A 17711-nucleotide genomic window follows, 5' to 3' on the forward strand; every position below is an offset into this window, starting at 1 on the left:
ATCACACGTGTCCTCTTCTAGCGGTTCTGGAGCCTCCGTATATGTCTCTCTCCAAGTTCCGTGCTGCAAAGGTATTTGTGGATTATCTTCCTCTCTGTTCGCTGTCTCCCTTTGAAACGAGGATAAACCTGTATTCCACCCTACCGATCATGGTAAGGAGTCAACGCCGCGTGCTGAGATTATTTTCCTTCGTCGTGTCTCGCGTGGTTGAAGTGTCTATTTACCTCAGAGGGACGGCATGCTGAATAATGTATTCAATATCCATAGAGCGTGCATGTACTGGGCAGCAGGTTGTGACGGATGTCTACACTAGGAGGCCGCTCATCACACAAGGGAACGATGTCGGCATGCTATAATTGGAATGGCCTCAGATTTTTGGACACTGTTGCGAGTTGCATAGTACAGTCAATGGTTGGTATCACTAAAGACAACGAACATCCTTTGTTAAAGGAAATGCCTAAACTCTGGGCTCGCCACGCCGACAGCGAGCGCTGCCGTCGGCACGTCTTTGCTCGACCAGTTCACACCCTGAGCCCTGTTCCTCCGCCTATTGTCAAGCATCATATACGTACGCAAGCTGAGGACGAGGCTTATGCCCACAGCGAGGAAGCTAAAGTTGACTACGAGGGCGGTGTTGTATTAGGGCTGTTCTTTCTCCATGAAGATGTTGGAAGCAATAAGACCAGAAGCTAAGTACACGGATTAGGCGTTGAGGAAGAGTTATGTTGTAAACAAAGAGACGCACAGTTTGCAAAGAATGTCATAAGCGCCGTACGGAAACCACGTCCGACTTCTGATGCATCGCTGTAGAGGTAGCTTGATCAGTTGACATCCACATCCCAAATAACCTTTACTTACTTGCAATTATGCCACACATGGAAAACGGTCGAAGGCGTGAATGCCCCAAGACACAATAGGAAGGAACCGAAGTACTGAATACCAGTCTTCGATACGTCAACGGTATCAACTAAGCCCCAATAAATAGGCGTATGATATGAGAAAGGAAGATGGACGCACGAACGATGAAGCCGATCATCGTTACAGTCATCGTACCAGCAATATGCAACGACCGCTCTCGGAAATAATCTGACGAGGCTGCTGTGAGTAGCACAGCAAAACCACCGACAAAGTTGGGTGCGACCTATATATGTGACACTCGCTCAGCACATCCAAAATTATAAAAATGACAACGATAGTTCGTGCCGTGAGCAGATTCGTCGTCAAGTTGCTCTTTCCCATTCGTCCAATAATCTGAGGGAGGAAAGTCCCAGTCGACGAAGAAGCTACTCCATAACAGATGGCGATTAACGCCCAAACGTAGAGCTTCCAGTCTTTGAGGGGAGCGAAGAAAGCTTGAGAGGTGAGCTTTTCGTTCATGACTGCAGACCAGTCACGGAGAATACGTGTCCATGCGACATGCTTTTCTTCTGACGAGAAAAAGGGCGCCGAGTCGATATTTACGGGCAGGATGAATCTGTGAAAATGTCACGAATGCACCAGGAAAATGGAGGAGTAGCGTACATTGCCAAGATCGAGAAGAAGACAGTTGCAGCGCCTTCGACGAGGAAGAGTAGCTATTAAGAAAGATAGGTGAGGGGTTTGCGAATCAGGAAAATATATTCATGTACCTGCCAACCTTGAAGACGGATATCCGGCTGAAACACCCCGTATGCGATCAGCCCAGAGAATCCGCCCGCAAAAGCAAGCGCTGAGAAGAACACAGCGACACGCTTTCCAAGCTCACCACGCCTAGTAATGTATTAGATATGCACGAGAGAGACGAAAAGAGAAACAAACGTGTAAAAAGTAGTCAGATACCAGATGATGGTCACAGCAAATCCGGCTTCTGCTGCACCAAGGAATAGCTGCACGACCAGACAGCCAACAAAGTTCTTGACCCTAAACGATGAATGAGAGACGTAAACCAAAGTTGTCCGAGGTGACGTACGCAGCATTAATCATACACAGTCCGCCAAAAGTAAACATGTAGAGTGGGAGCGCCACTTTAGCCCCGATTTTCTTTGAGAGTGCGATCGCCGGAACGGTGAGGGTACAGAATGGTATGTCTAAAAAAAGTTCAGTCAGACGATAGATTAACGTATAGCCTAAAAAGAGTCACGCACAGAACACTGAAAGCATTATCGAATAGTCATTCCCATGGAAGTGAAGGTCGGTCTCCAGTCCCTCCGTCTTTGCATTGCCTGGTAGACGTTACACACCAGCGAATTGACACATCGTGTACCCAACAACTACTCACCCAAATTTGACCGGTCGATGGCATTGAAGATGTACAGGCAGAAAATAAGCGGCATAAGCCTCGCATCGAGCTTCCGAACGACCCTCTGCTCCACCTTGGGGTCGAATCTGTAATAACCCTCGATGTTATGACTGGGTTCTCCATTGGGACCATAAGCAACGTCGGGGACGTTTGACTCGACATCGTCTTTGCGGTCAGGCTTTGAGTCCAAGGACGGTGCCATTGTCAGTTCCAAGTGTCTGGATAGAAAAAGCGCTCCTTCTTATGTGAAAGGCGCTGAAAAGGAGGAGAAGATCCTTGGCCACTCTATTGTGGACGATAATTCCATAATCAAGGCAGGCAATGCGATAGGTACGTCTAAGATAGGACCGGAAAAGTTTAGGAAGCAGGATAAACTACCCAGCCGTAGTGTAATAGTGAGTATTCGTCATTTTGCTAGGTTCTAAGAGGAAACTTGAGGTCCGTACTATGATCAGAAGAAGTTCAGAGTACTGAGCGGTAAAAGCAGTCGTCGGGAAGATCCAAGGTAGACATATCCCAACCAGATAAGGGATAGATGGAAGGAGATAGGAAGGATCATGCCCTTCTGCTGAGTTTCTAAGTGTATCAGCGAATATAGCACATCAAAAAAGCGCAAAATGATGAAAGATAAATATAATATCGCTAATCTTGAGATGTGTATCCGGGGGATCCGCAGGATCGGCCGAGATAAGGTACTTGTTTTTTTATAGTCATGATGAACGATTAACTCTTGCACCTTCTCAATCCGACATAGCGTCAAATAGAAAACTTGGTGTACTGCAGCTGAATACCCAGTTCTACAGGCTGCCTGGCGATTTCGGTAATCCGAAATCGTACACTTATCCAGTAGTCATATCCATCGTCGAAGTAGCCATCCGGGAGACGGTAGTGCTGGGTGGAAGGGAAGGACAAATGGCGTTGGTAGACGCGTTTGTTAAAGAGGGAACAAGACTGATGAAAGAGGAGAACGTCACATGTTTAATTACAAGCTGCGGTTTCATGGCTGCAACGCAGAAAGAGCTTGCTGAGAGGATGCCCAGTGAGTTTCTCTTTCTACAATCATCCCTTCACAGTAAGAGACTGATGAGTAAATTAATTCCTATCGGTACCAGCGCACTATTACAAGTTCAATGGCTCCGGGAGCTATTTGGCGGGGCACCTGACACAGTTGGGATACACTCTTATCCGGGTATCTCCTGTGAAAACTCTAATTATGTTGTACAAAATGGTGAAATGGTCACTATTTATAATTTCAATACGTACCGAACGGTTCCGTTCCTTATGGTGTGTCCCGATGTACATTGGCAGGATATATCTATTGTGGACCCCCGGAAGGCCTACAACCTCAGTTGAACATTGAAATCGACGTTGAGAAATCATTGAGTTTCCTTCGCACGGATATCTTTCCCCCCAAAACACTCTTTGTATCACGAGAAACCCCTCCAGATATGTAGGATAGTCGACAGTGCGCACTCTTCCTATGCACAAAAGCTATCTTCTCGTATCCTGTGTAAGTTCTTTAAAAGCTGAGAGGCCCCTTCACAACCCGAACGCCTAAATTGATTTGAACAAACAACATGTCATATCTGTGAAAGAGCACTTGTACAATTGGTCTACTGGTAAGACGAGCCTAGCGGGGATATCGCACACTTCTGGACAACACGATGCACAAGTAGAAGGGTTCGATTCCCTTCCAGTGCATTGGTAATGCCTGTTGAAGTTTTACTTTTTCGCTACACAGTGACCCTTATTCGAGCTCCTTTGCTCATATTTTATGCATTGTTATCAATACCTTCTTCCATGACTACGAGATGGAGGGCCTCTAAGCCCAGCTTAGCTATGACATAATGATAGCCTTGAAGACCTCAGTGTACCGTGTAATATCGAGATTCCAAGGTCAGTACATCAGGTACGGATGGTAGAACTGATTAAGTATCGTGGAATCGAGGAAGGGTTCGAATCCCTTTCAGTACATTGATGAATTCCTCGATTGGCCTCTTTTGTACCGGAGCTCGTCACACGAGATCTGGAAATTCCCCCCTTTTCCCCAGAGATAACCCTCTTTCAATTTTCAAATACTGGCCTCCGTATGGTATCCCTCGTACTCCAAAGATTTCTGTGGTTTGTCATCGACCAATTCGCTTCAGGACAGGGTAAAATTGTGCAACGGTTACCATTCCTACACATGAGGTGGGTTCGATCCCCTGCAGCGTGTGTGTTTATTTCCTTTATATGTCGTTTTGGGACGCAGATGGCACATCTGCTAACTTGAGGATTCATCGATTCCGTGCTCGACTTGGTGAGATAATGGCTGTGTACGGAGAGAAAAAGAGGCTGAAAATTGCGAGAAGAATAGGTTCATTCAAAAAAACAGACACAAGAAGTTGGTCTCATTCAAGTCATCGAGAATTTTATTGGAGATTATATTGACACTGATGAAATAGTCGTGTCTCTTCGTCCTGATTATATCCCAAGGATATATAGAGATCGCGCGACAGGATGGGAGAAATGTATGCCAGGCGCGCGATCAACTAGCGTTAAGTATTCCGAGAACGTACTTAGACCAGTTCGACGTTCGACGTTGACGACGTTTGGACAACGTGGCCCTGGGCAACCGGATATCACGTGTATTGATCTGCCGACACAAATCGGACTTTGTTAGCCCCGTCCTTCACCACTTCAGTCCTTCCTCCTCCTTCTGGGTCTCCGGACATTTACGACGTACAAACATTCATACACGATGCTAAGCGTTGTCCAAGCTTCACCGACACCTGCTAAGACTGTTGGTATTCTCCTCCATCATCGTGCTGTTCTAGCGTGGCGACATTGACCTCAAGACTGTACCGTGACGATGCTTAGACTATGTCTAACTCAAACTTTGATTAATTCCCGACGATGAAGGACACGGCCGATATTTGTGTAACATGCGAGTGCTGGCGAGACAGCTCAGAGGAATAGGGCATGTTTCTGGTACGTGTACATACAGCCATAGCTGGAGTTCTAAATTGAACCATGCATTGGTTTCGCAGAGCTAGTGGTTATATCATGATACTTTCACGCGTATACTGTACTATTACGACCGGAAGTTCACCTAACGCCTAACAGACCCCCTCGAACTGAACTTATTTCATATATCCTAACGCCTAACGGGGGTCTCTGAACTACGAAATTACCATATATAGGGCTTATCAATCATTATTTTCTCCAAGAACACACCCAAAAAGGAAAATGAACTAACATTCCGATGAACTACTGTCCTAACACCTAACACCGGCTGAACTTCCGGTCGTAATAGTACAGTACTACCTGAATCCGGACAAATACTAGCGACTCGTGGCGGAAGAATGTCCGCGTGCTATAATTGGAACGGCGTCCGATTTCGGGACACTTTGGCGTGTTCCGCGGGTCAGTCTTATGTGCGTACTCTTCCTTTCTTCGAAAGGCTTTCGTCTCATAAGCTGTGCTGTTGAGAGGATGCCGCAAAACCGGAACGTATCGAAGGCAACAAGTACACCTGATCTCCGACAACATCATCCATCCCTCGCTCATGGCATCATGTCATATGCCATGCAACTCCACAACCATGACTGACGATATGACAATACCAGCGTTCTCACGGCCTGACGTCCCTTTTCGGTAACCTCAACCCTTCCACGACAATCCAGCTAACACTGGTGCGCATATAGCCACCATCTTCCGTAGACCTGTACTCTCGGAACCTGCGACATTGATCCTTGACGAAAGTGCGTATATCCCTGGGGATCATTATGATATTCGTCATCAGGAAATAGCGCGCGCAGGTGAGTTATATCAATGCTTGAAGTCCGCGCTCTGATGGATTAGTAGTATTCGTCGCTTTCTTTCTTCCTTTATCTTATAAGAAAATCTCGATCAATCTATTCAGACTTGGCAGGTATTCAGCAGCCCTATTTACTACGATGGGACAGAGACGCAGTACGAATTAATTATTGAATCTCCTGCCGTCCCGCTCGGTGCACCATTCTTCCTCTCCCCTCTGCTCTGCTGTACTCGGCCCCGGTCTGAGCAAGAAGGATATCCTTGCTGCCACCGCACCATTATTCCGTTCGCTTATGTGGTACTCCATGCTCTTCATGCATGTCAATACACGCTTCTTCAAATCTGTGGAGCCCTCGCCTCCCAATTGCTTGTAGGTCTTACATATCTGTCGACGATCTTTGAGTAACACACCGACGTTCTAAATTCAGGTCAGGGAGGAATCCATTTTCCACTGACATCCTCAGACTTCAGAGGACCAACAATTCCGCGTACGTCTATGCCCTTCACCTGATATTACGCCTGTTCCTAGGTCTGGTATACTGGGGAATTGGTACTATGGCAGCTAGGAAATAAGAGGAACTTTGTGAGATGAAAACTAGGAGCTCTCCATTACTCGATGGAGCCAACTATGCTGCAGAATCTACGCCGCCATTTCACGACCGTCGTCTGACGATAGGATTGCCAAAGCACGCTCTCGAGCTCATCTCTATTCGCGGCACGGCTTCACCATTAGTCCGGAGGTTTGCGAACATTGAGGCACCACTGTCTTTATCCTCGTTCGCCTGGTTTCCTGCGGCCTCCTGCTCTACGTTTTGTAGTAGTTATCCCATTTTGGCAGGCGGTAAGTACACCCTAGTCGGTATCTACGTGTTCGGTACTGACACTCAATTTCTAGTTCCTTCCAGGGCTTCCGGAAGTGCGACGATATCAAGCTTACCTGTTGCTCGTTCTGGTGCGGATTGTCTCCATCCCCCACTTTCTCGCCATAACAGTGTACGTTCGAGATGGACAGCGCATTCCTCCTGTTTCTTTGTATCAATGGATGCCTATAGCCATCTCTTCTCGTGGATTGGGACTCGAGGCGAGCCTGGAAGTTCCGACATGTCAGTTAGCTATTTACCTTGAAACCGCGTTGAGATGCTTGCATCAATGGACATGCCCTGTCCCTCTCTTCAGGTCATTCTGACGTTTGCCACCGGGCAAAAAATTCGGCTTGATACATTTCCGTGTTGAATACAGTATTTAACTGGTGTGAGGAGGGTATACACATACAATAACATCCTGCCTTCGCGGTCTCTTTACCGGCAGCTCTTCCTCCATAGCCAGGCAATCCATTCATCGCACGATTCCATGCCACACTGACAGTCTCTTTCGTCGTCCACTAAGCAGTTCCACAGATGCCATCATTTCATCATCTGGTCACGACTCGGGAGAACACCATCTCGTCAGTTACGAGTACGATTGTCACATGTGATAGTTTCCCTACACATCATACTGAAAGCTAATTCGCTTACTCACAGCATGGCGCACTACCCTATCTATCTCACAAGTCTGCCTTTGAGCATTATAAAGAAGCTTCCAGGGACCTAACATACGCCCGTCTTACGCATCCACATAACCAAACTAACACTCTCCCACATACATTTTTAGACCATGTATCGTATGCATCTCCGGAGCTGCTGAACATGCATACTCTCACACTGAACATCCTACAAAGTGACGTTCGCACTATCATCGGACATGGACACATATACCTACGCTCACACTGCGACCAATCCAGGGAATTTGACGACGTTTGCTCTGCTCTGCGATATAGACTCTCAATAACGAAAACCGACTTGCTATGCTACCCTGTAGACATGCGACGCTTTAGCGAACGGAACACGCGCTCAGTTGAAGTACTGAGAGCCTGCAGAGTGCGGTGTACGAAGCTCGGTGGGGTTGGGGTGGAGGATCTAGAGAAGATGTGCTTCGCCGGTGTCCAGGTGGGTAGGAGTGGGGCTTTCAGAAGCATGATTCTGTTTAGAGTGAAATTATCGGGGGGTAGACCTATTGAAATTCTGCCTTCGTAGCTCTCTCTGAGGAATATACAAACGCGAGTGGATGGTGTCTACGCCCCGCAATGGACAACGCCGATGGTGAAACGGTTATCATGCTTGCCTTCCATCTGCAAGATATTTTTAGTCATTTGAGCAAGCGGTAGGGGTTCGACTCCCCTTCGGCGTATGTTGGGACCTCTTCTGAAGAATTTGTTCATGTTTTCCTTTTTCCGGAACTCAGAATAATTATACGATTCACTGATATCTGCAAAACCTTCCTTCAGGTGCGGTTCCAGGATTACCCTCTCACATGGTCAATTCCTTGCTGCATACTTTCATGTATACTCTTGCGAAGACCGAATTTCAGGCAGGATCTGCTAGTATTGATCGTTTGGCTGTGAACAAAATGACTTACTGTACAGTTCTCTACCTATGCTGTGTTCTGAAACGTGCCACAAATGGGCTTTAGACTCTTTACAGTGAATATAATCCAGTCATTCTTCAACGTTGCTCTTCCTTCTCTTAGTATCCGATCTGTGAAGATTCTCGCCATACATGGGAAGGATTCCGAACAGACTTTCAATCAATCCTTTACGCATTCCAGGTGAATGAATCCCCTCTCCCACCTGGACGCGATATCTTGAAAAGCAGTTTTCAAAACAAACCAGACACATATACACAGAATCCACCCGATGGAATTAACTCTAACATGTTACACCCACGTCGCACCAATGACTATATGGTTCACATATCAGTTAAGTGAAAAGGGTTCGAATCCCACTCGGTGCATAGACGGGCACTATTACAAGACTTTTTGCGCCACGCAGTGACCTCGATTCAGGATCATTTCTCTCAACGCTCTCATTTCCTACAAGCTCACCCGTACCTTCGATGATTTCCACCCCTAGCCATCGATCCGGGTCTCAGTTTTCCACTTCCTGAGTTCTCTGGCCACCTCATGGTCGCCATGTGTAATTCTCGCTCGAGAGCAAGTCCTTTCCCAGGGAAACACTAATTCCATCCTACAAAATGGTGAAATGATTACCGTTTCTCATACAGAGTTGTTCGATTCCCTATGGTCGTCGGTGTCTCTGTCAAGATTGGCGAGATGTATTTTTTTGGACCGCCGATGGACTTACTAACCAACTCCATTGAACATTAAAGTTAACGACTTGGGTGGCGGTTGCTATTGACCTTGCATTGATCCAGCTTATGGCGGAAATTGGACAGGGACGACTTTGTCATCGGCCATCATCTTTTCTTCGCTCGTCTCACTCTGCTTTGTGCATGAAATCTTGAGATCTGAGATGTGCTCTCTCCTCTCCTCTCCTCTACGGCACCGGGACTTTACACCAAGTATCCAGTGCAAAGTGTCTGCTTTTGAAGCTTTCCTGGTGGGACTGCCAAGGGATTGCTCTTTTCTTCTATTGACGGTTTGAATCTAGCATGGAAGTCGAGTATGTTCTTTTGCGACCATGTAGAAAGGAAGCCATAGACTGAAATAATGCATGCCTGTGGACCAGATGCTCGGACTACGCACATACTTGGTAGGTTCGTAGCCAGCATAGTCTGCGATCCAAATTGGCAAAATCCTCATCAGTCACAATTTATTGATCAGCATCAGACATTGACGGTCATAGACAGATTAGGTCAATGAGTGCTTTCATACGGCGTCGGATACTGGGATACCCTCGAGCTAAAGCTCTCTTTCTATCACGAGGAGCCTTTATTTACGGATCTGAGGGACGATCCACGATGCTTGCTCTTCTTATCCGCGGAAGCTTCTTTTCTCATATCCTAGACGGCTTGTTAAAATGTTGATAGGCCGTTTGAAAACGCGAACACGACGACACGACGACATAATGAATACCCTTAAAATGAGGCGCCTAGCTCCTACCTTGTTATTCACACCCGGCTCGTATGGAAATGCGCAACTGGATTCACGTCATAGGCAAACTCTCGAGCCTATGGCTGTTCAAGGCACAGCTTCGCCATTTTCCCGAGGTTCACGAGCATTCTGACAATGCGAACCTCATAGCCATCGTACTGTTTTATCCGGCCTGCCGGATGTCGATCCGGAAGCTGTCCTGCCCTGCTCCCTGTCTTCATTCTGGCCCTATGGGTCTTAGGTGGTAAGTACGTCCCAGTTCTTGTCTATCTATTTGATCCTGAGTCCCGACACATAATTTCTAATGATTATAAAGGGTGCCAAGAAAATGATGCACATTCTCTCTGTTCAAGTTGGCATGCTACCGGGAAGCAAGTGTCTTATTTATTTCGTGGAACCGACCGTCTTAGCCATGATATCGGCCTAGGCTGAATTTCGTATTTAAACAGCACGAGGGTACACCCGTACAGTGGCATCCTGCCTTCACGGTCTGTTTGCCGGAAGCTCTTCCTCAATAACAAGACATTTATTCGTCTCATGGTTCCATACTATATCGACAGTCGTTTTCATCTCCCAATAGTTTCGCACATGAAACACCTGCCATAGGGCACGGAGCGCACGCCAAATAAAAGCTGTGAAAGCCTAGGAAACACGATGTGCGAAGTTTAGTGCATGATGGGATGGTGATGTCATGAGGATCGACTGGCTAGGCGAAAAGACGTGCTTGATTTGCGTCGAAGGGGGTAAAAACGGGGACTGGAAAGCCTTGGCTCGAGAAGCATTGATTCTGCTCTTCTCTGGACGTTGTTTAAGTTCTCACCTACCCAGATTTCAGGACCTGATTCGAAAGCTAACCGTGCTTGTCAAACGTTGTAGAACTACATACCTACGACAACCGACTCGGATGCACGACGATGCTGCACGTTCGATAGAACAAAGGTGATTAATACTAAGCACGTGTCATTATGTTCTACGAGTCTCTGACGCATAGCCTATTGCAAATATTTTTATTATTTCGCATCTTGACCATCTCCTTACGTGTCGTGGGGGACGGAAGGGCATGGGAACTATGAATTACCTATTACCGCATCCCTCAAACTTAATATCTTCTTGATTCTTTCATTCCCACAGCTCATTTCCCATTTCTCAGATCACAGCCATGCGCTTCGAGCCATCTCCAGTTCCTGATGATCTTCATGCATCCTCCATATCAATTCGAATGATTCCAGAGCCAATTCTCCTGTCGCGTATTGGCTTACCCGCTTGTATCAGGCATCACCTTCTAGTGAAACTCGTAACTCAACGGCGCAAAAAATGAAGCAGTATGGCCTTGAATACGGTCGATGACATTAGTAAGTGCTAATCGATGCGTCATTCCTGAGAAGCGCCCCAATTTATGCTCCCTTTTTTGGTGCTTATCTTTTATTGAAGGCGTAGCAGAACACGCTGTTTTCCTTTTTTATCTCCCTCCGATAATGTCGTTTATCGTCATGTATATAAGAAATGCGCAGGCAACTATTTGGTTGATATAACATCGAGTTAGCTTCTATCAGTCATGTCGGACTCATAAGTAACGCATCAACATTGGTTTATAGTAGATTATATATACATCATTCTTTGAGAAAATAAACGCGTCTAGAAAGCCGATATGCATACGCGTGAGTGAGATCCTGATTCCAGAATACACCAATCTCTTACCCAGAAAAAGAACATCAACGATGCTCTCATAGAAGATCATCCTCTGTCACCAGACCGCTATTAACTTGCAGCATATAGATATCGCCATCATAATCCTCCCCAGCAATAGGGGGCATCACAAGCTCTGCGTATGATCCACTGTCGTCCTCAAGCCAGACTTTAACATCCGGCGTAGCATTGATGGCGGCCAGACGCTCATCGAACATTTTGATGGAGGTCTTTCCTACGGGGTGAATGCTTGCGCGCTTCAGAATTCCACCTGCGAGCCTCGACTCGATCATGTCAAGGCTGAGTCTGACATGCGGGAAACGAACGACGTTGTGGTATCGCAGAGCAAAGGTATGCAAATTCGGAGCCAACGACAGCGGGGACTTCATCTCCTGAAGAAAAGCCAGGTTGAACTCGATAGAGCATTTGAGGGATTCGAGTGAAGGTATATGCGATAAAATAGCGAATAGGTCATCAATATTCCCATACCAAGTGATATCCAATGCACGGATCCACCATTTTGAATGATGGAGAAAATGTAAGACAGGAGGCCCTCTATGGTGGCCAAGTACATCGGCAAAAGGGTTACTCTCGATTTTCAACGAGCTGAGAAAGGGGCAGAGATGCAATATAGCGCACGTGTATCTCCTATGACTTCGACGTGCTCGAGTGAAGGCATACTGACTCTATCGAGAGTATGAATGCCTCCAGAGGCGCTTATGACCAAGTTCACAACGTCCGAGCAGATGTGTGCGACCTGAGCCAGGACGGACTTGTCTGGTACTATCGCATGCAGTCTTCGCAGTGATTGAAGACGAGTAGATGGTATTTGTATGAAATCCTCCCAAATAGGCATGGAAAAATGCCCATTCAATTCCATCGATTCCCAACGGTGGCTTTGTGCGACAAGCATAGCGAAAAGTGTTCCATAATCGGAAGTAGGGATCTTCTCACAATATTTCGTTCTGAGCGGGAAAGATATGGATATGGTGAGAGGAACATCTCCAGAGCGGCGAGGTAACTCGGTGAGGATCTGTTTCCTGGTCTCGCTAGCATCCTCGTCAGATGCTGACCCCGTGTGTGAGAGTAGTGATCTGTCCTTTCGATACTTGCGACAGGGAAATTCGCGGGTGATGGTTATTGTCGCCCAAAGAGATTTGGAAGATATGACCGTGCTTCTCCATGCACGGTTGATCTTTCCAAGGACCCAGAGTCCATCGGAGAAATCGAATGACTGAACCTTGAACTCGCGATCAAGGAGGTAATGCCGAAAGATCTTGGAGAGTACTTCCACTGTTGAGATTCGAGCACGGGAGGGAACGAAAATGAGCAACTCGTTTATACCTAGTATGTCGACATGAACGGTAAAGAAAAGAATACTACGGGTACGGTAAGTAACGGGTTCGGAGCCGGTTAATTCCGACGGCTCGTACAGCCACAGTAACTCTAATATCCACTGGAAGAATGGATGATGGGTCCATGACTACTCTGAGTCGTATTAGTGTGAGAGAGACCACTTGAATTAAAGAACGCACCAGTGGCTTTGGAAAGAGTGGCTATCGATGGTGGCTGTTTGACGTGAAGCTTGATTTGGGTTCCGGGCCGGACGCCGAGACTGATTGCGCCAATTTCCTTCCATCACTGCTCCTAGACTTGTGCTTCCGCTCCCCTTCCCCCACTCGCACCAACAGAACCACTCACCACCACTGGTTCACCACCTTCCAGTTCCTGTCCCTTGCTATTGTCCATTGCTCTTGTCCATTTTGTGATCCTTTCCCCATATTCCACATCCCATATCCTGTTCTAGGGCTTCGCACCGTCACTGTTATGGATATTGGGTATCCGTTGATTCGGTGCATGAGTCAACATATGCCCGTACTCGGCCTTCTCGGTCTTAATACTGACTCGCTTGTACTTTCTGTTACTTTCTCTATTCTTCGTACTGATACTAGAATATTATAGAACATTGTAGAATAATAATGACTCGAACCTTTCCTTAGTATATAAACTTGTAGATAACATTGTATTAGGGCACTTGATCAATCTACTACTTTCAGGACACCTTCACCGCGTGAACCCTCAGCTACGCCTAGCGCTTGCTGAACAACTCGTTGGATACGCCTAGCGCTTTCCAATACCAACCCGAAGGTTACGCTTAGCGCTTGCCTTCACCCATGGCCCGTAATAGCTTCGCCCTTACAGGCTTTCTATATTGGTAATTGCTCCGCGCTTACCGGCTGCTTCTCTCAGTAATTGCTTCGCGTTTGCTGATTTCCTTTATTTCGCAAACTGGACCACTCAGGTCTCCTCACGAACCCTCGCCGGAATCCAATATATTCCCTAACGACGTACATCATTCCTGATTAATCTTACCTCACTTCGATCACTACTCCTCGCCTCATGCTCGCATCTCCGGATTTCGGCAGATCCATAACAGTCACCGTATAGTACGGTTATACGGGTGCCGTCATACAGGTACCGTACCCGTTCCGTCTGACAAAATAACTTGCCCAGAGACGGACGGTATATGGACATCCCGTATCCCGTTAGCAACCGTATAAACACGGCCGTCATACGGTAATCAACGGCCGTGTATGTATCTAAAAATAACCATCATCAGATCATGCTGTACGCGTGTTTGCTATATACTTAACATTGTACCACGATGTGCTGGCACCGCAAGCTCTTCAGCGCTACCACCCGATCTTCTTTCACTCGCTCTACTCAAGCTCTAATCCTTACCAGCATAGAATACTTTCTATTTCCTGCTTCTGCTGCCTCTATTCTACTACTGTTTCATCCTTTGAGTTTGACTACCCGCACATATTGCACAATAATTTGGCCCCCGCTGGCCTGTGCATCTGTCAAATACTGCTGAGTTTTAAGCCAGAGGAGTTCACGAAAGAGTCCTTTTTTTTCGCAGACTTACTACCGCATTCTGAGCATCATGACAGATAAGTGTGCCCTCGATGCCAACGGAAACTTGAAATCCCCCTCGAAAATCAATTTTATCACGATGCAGATGACGACGTGCCCATGGCAAGACCTGAAGCTGCTCCGAAGCCCCAAATATCAGGTATGTATTATTCAACGGCCGTATTGACGACCGGCATGGCCATCTATATACCCGTACCGTACCGTCAACCTAGTTCTAAGAGCCTTGACGGTACGGTTACGGACCAGCCATCACCCGTCACTGTACCGTGGCTATAAGGCTGTATACCGTATACGGTACGGTGCGAAGCCCTATCCTGTTCCCGTCCTAACGTCCCTTGTTATTGTCCATCATTCCCTTTGCTTCCACCATATACCGCCACCATGTTTCTGGTTTCATAGGTTCTGGCGCTGCTACAGGCTCGCTGTTTCCTGTCAAAATGGTGTCCTTCGCTCCTCGCGGTTGCCAGATTGCTTGCATCGTGTTGCAGTCATAGGTCGGGCATCGCTACAAGTACACTGTTTGTCTTTCAAATGGTGGGCTTGATTATTTGCGGTTTCCTGATACTGCGTTTCGTGGTTTTCATAGGCTCGGGCGCTGGTACAGGCACACGTTCTAGTCATAATGGTGTGCTTGTTTCCTCACCATTGCCCAACGCCTGCATTGTGTCGCTGTTATAGGCTCGAGCATTGCTACAGGCACGCTATTTGCCATGCAAATGGTAGGCTTGGTTGTGTGTGGTTGCTTGACACCTGCGTTCGTTGGTTTCCATAGGCTAAGGCTTGAGCTCTGCTGTACAGGCGCACTGTTCGGTAAAATGGTGTGCTTCGTCTGTCATGTTCGCCTGATGCCTGCGTTTCCTTCCCGAATGTTATCTTCCTCTTACCCTTCCCCTTCCCCTTCCCTTGCTCATATCTTGTTACTCGGAGTTTGTGGTATTGTCATGATTCACTCTGTCCATTTCTTTGTGGTCCGTGTGTATGTCTCACTATCTCTTGCAGATATGACATAAGGTCTGCCTTCCCCAATGCATCTTCCCATGCTTAGAACTTTCTTGTTAATGGATTATGGTGCCCGTATCTCTCGATGTCTCCCATAAATTTCGGGGTGTTCAGAAGTGGATAATTCGAGAAGTCTTGTTTGATAGATATCGACGACTTCATGTCCTCTTCTCCGAAGGCTATGTTATTGCCCTTCATGCGCTTCTTCCCCATAGTGGCTACTGGCTGGGACCACCCATCCGAATTAATAGTATCTGCCTTCCGTTCGTACCTTTTTGTACCAGTTCCTGCACATCGAAGGGTATTGGTGTGCTTGTAGACTTGTCACTCCTTGGCCCTAGAGGTGCTTTGGTGGTCCGAATGCTGACGACCTGGCGATCAGCGTTTATGTCGTTATTATCACTCGGAAGTTGAGGATGAAGTCCATGCCACCTATTATGATAGATTAGAGGACACTTTGCGATCGCAACTCTTCAACAAAGTTCATTGTATCCCCTCACTCTATTTGCCTCCTTTTTGCAGTCTGGACCGTCGGGCTTGGATGTTGTTGGGATTTGGCAATCCGGCATCATGCCGAGTCTGCTTATTAAGGTAGAAGTAGTAGGAAAAGTGTGGAACATTCTAGTAAAAGTACATTTAGTATAAAACATCAGCAATCTCACAATTGGTATAGGACGTATAGAGACATGCCTCCTATAGCACCCTATACCCTATAACACGGTATAGGGCTATAAGGGACATGCATGTTTCCTATAAACCCCATTCATAGGGCTATACCGTCCCTATACAGCATCATTTGCCAGACTGTACCGGCAACGCAATTGATTCTGAATGCTATATCACTTCAATTTCTCAGGAATATAAAGAATTAGATATCTATTAGCAATGCGACAGGTACAGTGAGATACTAGGTACGTCAGGTTACATCTATGATACCACCAGCCTCTATCCACCATCATCAATCCCGATCCTTCACTAAATACAACAGATGAAACGGCAATGACTAATAGAAAAGCTGTCAGTTGAAAATATTCATAACAGAAGGGGGGGCCACTCACGATGATAGTACGTCCTAAGCCTGGAAGAGGACTAACGATAAAGGACACTGCACCACTGATGCTAAGAAAAGGCTGAGAATCAGATTGTCACACACAATCAAGAAATAACACACCTCATATCACCACATCGTTCGTCGAGCTGAGGTATACCTCCGCTTCATCCCCACTGGCGTCTGACGCGTATTTATCCGGGCGGTCTTGTATTATATCTTCGACAGTTTGGATGACATCCGATGTGGGTGGGGTTGCGAATGAGATCCTATAGATGAGTATCTTGTAGCAAGGAGGATATGTAATAAAGTAAACTTACCAAGTGCCCGGTATCGCGCAGACACGAAAGGGAGATAGTACGAGTAAGTGGGAGAAAAGAGAGGAAGCAAAATCAGCGAAGTTCAACATACACGTGACCATATGACGCGATTGTGCACAGACCACTTCCATTTTGGGGACGCTAGGCTTGACACCGGTCTTTTTCACACTTTTTCGCATTTTGTCTGTCAGTATGCACATCCTTAAAACTATAGTCCTAGGTATTTATTAATTGAAGGGCTACACTGATATCTTTATATAGATTTGATAGGACTTGTCTATAGGTGTATAGTGGTATAGGTGATATAGATGACGTAGACTCAGGATACTCGCAAAATTCCCTATACTGTCTATACCACCTATACCCTCTATATGGATGCGAAATTGCTGATGAAGTAGGTACTGTAGCATAGATCCTCATGCGTTTGCAGAGCTCAGCCAAGCGCAATACTATTGGCTTGCTACCATGCATGTGACACTGGGAATGAACTGATACCCCGTTTTCCAACAGATGTTATTCGTCATTTGCTGCAAATAGGTGACGAAGATGTTTCGTGCTCTTTTGCAAAATATGTTTACGATGTATTCCACATCTTTCTATACCTGCCTGTATTACTACATCTCCGTTTCGAATCTTAACTTACTATGTGTAATGCTTTTGGGATTGTTTGTGCTTTAGGAATCATTACACTTTACTCCTGTCCTTTGTTGTACCCATG

At 46.5% G+C, this 17711-nt stretch overlaps 3 protein-coding genes and 1 non-coding gene across 4 annotated transcripts; 2 read left to right on the forward strand and 2 right to left on the reverse strand.

Moving 5' to 3' along the window:
* Nucleotides 1–444: 444 nt before the first annotated feature.
* On the reverse strand, nucleotides 445–2480 carry EV420DRAFT_1621088 (major facilitator superfamily domain-containing protein; the record flags this gene model as incomplete). The annotated part of the gene is made up of 11 exons (XM_060475653.1): nucleotides 445–547; nucleotides 569–610; nucleotides 859–967; nucleotides 1018–1141; nucleotides 1204–1474; nucleotides 1522–1574; nucleotides 1629–1749; nucleotides 1819–1899; nucleotides 1949–2066; nucleotides 2124–2201; nucleotides 2258–2480. 11 exons carry the CDS (start codon nucleotides 2478–2480, stop codon nucleotides 445–447), a joined length of 1323 nt encoding a protein of 440 aa, XP_060329507.1.
* Nucleotides 2481–3043: 563 nt separating this feature from the next.
* On the forward strand, nucleotides 3044–3631 carry EV420DRAFT_1271739 (uncharacterized protein; the record flags this gene model as incomplete). Its single annotated transcript, XM_060467661.1, has 2 exons — nucleotides 3044–3321; nucleotides 3367–3631. Coding segments are annotated over 2 exons (543 nt in total), but the record flags the coding sequence as incomplete, so codon positions are not given.
* Nucleotides 3632–8205: 4574 nt separating this feature from the next.
* On the forward strand, nucleotides 8206–8302 carry EV420DRAFT_t157. Its single transcript has one exon. It is a non-coding gene; the product is annotated as a tRNA-Gly (tRNA).
* A 3209-nt stretch (nucleotides 8303–11511) lies between these two features.
* EV420DRAFT_1748730 (uncharacterized protein) lies at nucleotides 11512–12295 on the reverse strand. The gene is made up of 2 exons (XM_060480259.1): nucleotides 11702–12295; nucleotides 11512–11638 (listed from the first exon to the last, which is right to left on the reverse strand). The coding sequence occupies exon 1, from the start codon at nucleotides 12076–12078 to the stop codon at nucleotides 11728–11730; it is 351 nt and encodes a 116-aa protein (XP_060329509.1). The 5' UTR covers nucleotides 12079–12295; the 3' UTR covers nucleotides 11512–11638; nucleotides 11702–11727.
* Between the last annotated feature and the right edge of the window lie 5416 nt (nucleotides 12296–17711).

This window comes from Desarmillaria tabescens (genome assembly GCF_030435595.1).
Source record: "Desarmillaria tabescens strain CCBAS 213 chromosome Unknown EV420scaffold_22, whole genome shotgun sequence".
NCBI classification, from domain to species: Eukaryota; Fungi; Basidiomycota; class Agaricomycetes; order Agaricales; family Physalacriaceae; genus Desarmillaria; species Desarmillaria tabescens.

Excerpts from the sequence above, each read along its gene's own strand:
- EV420DRAFT_1748730 (XM_060480259.1), bottom strand. The coding sequence starts at position 12,078 with ATGAAGTCCCCGCTGTCGTTGGCTCCGAATTTGCATACCTTTGCTCTG.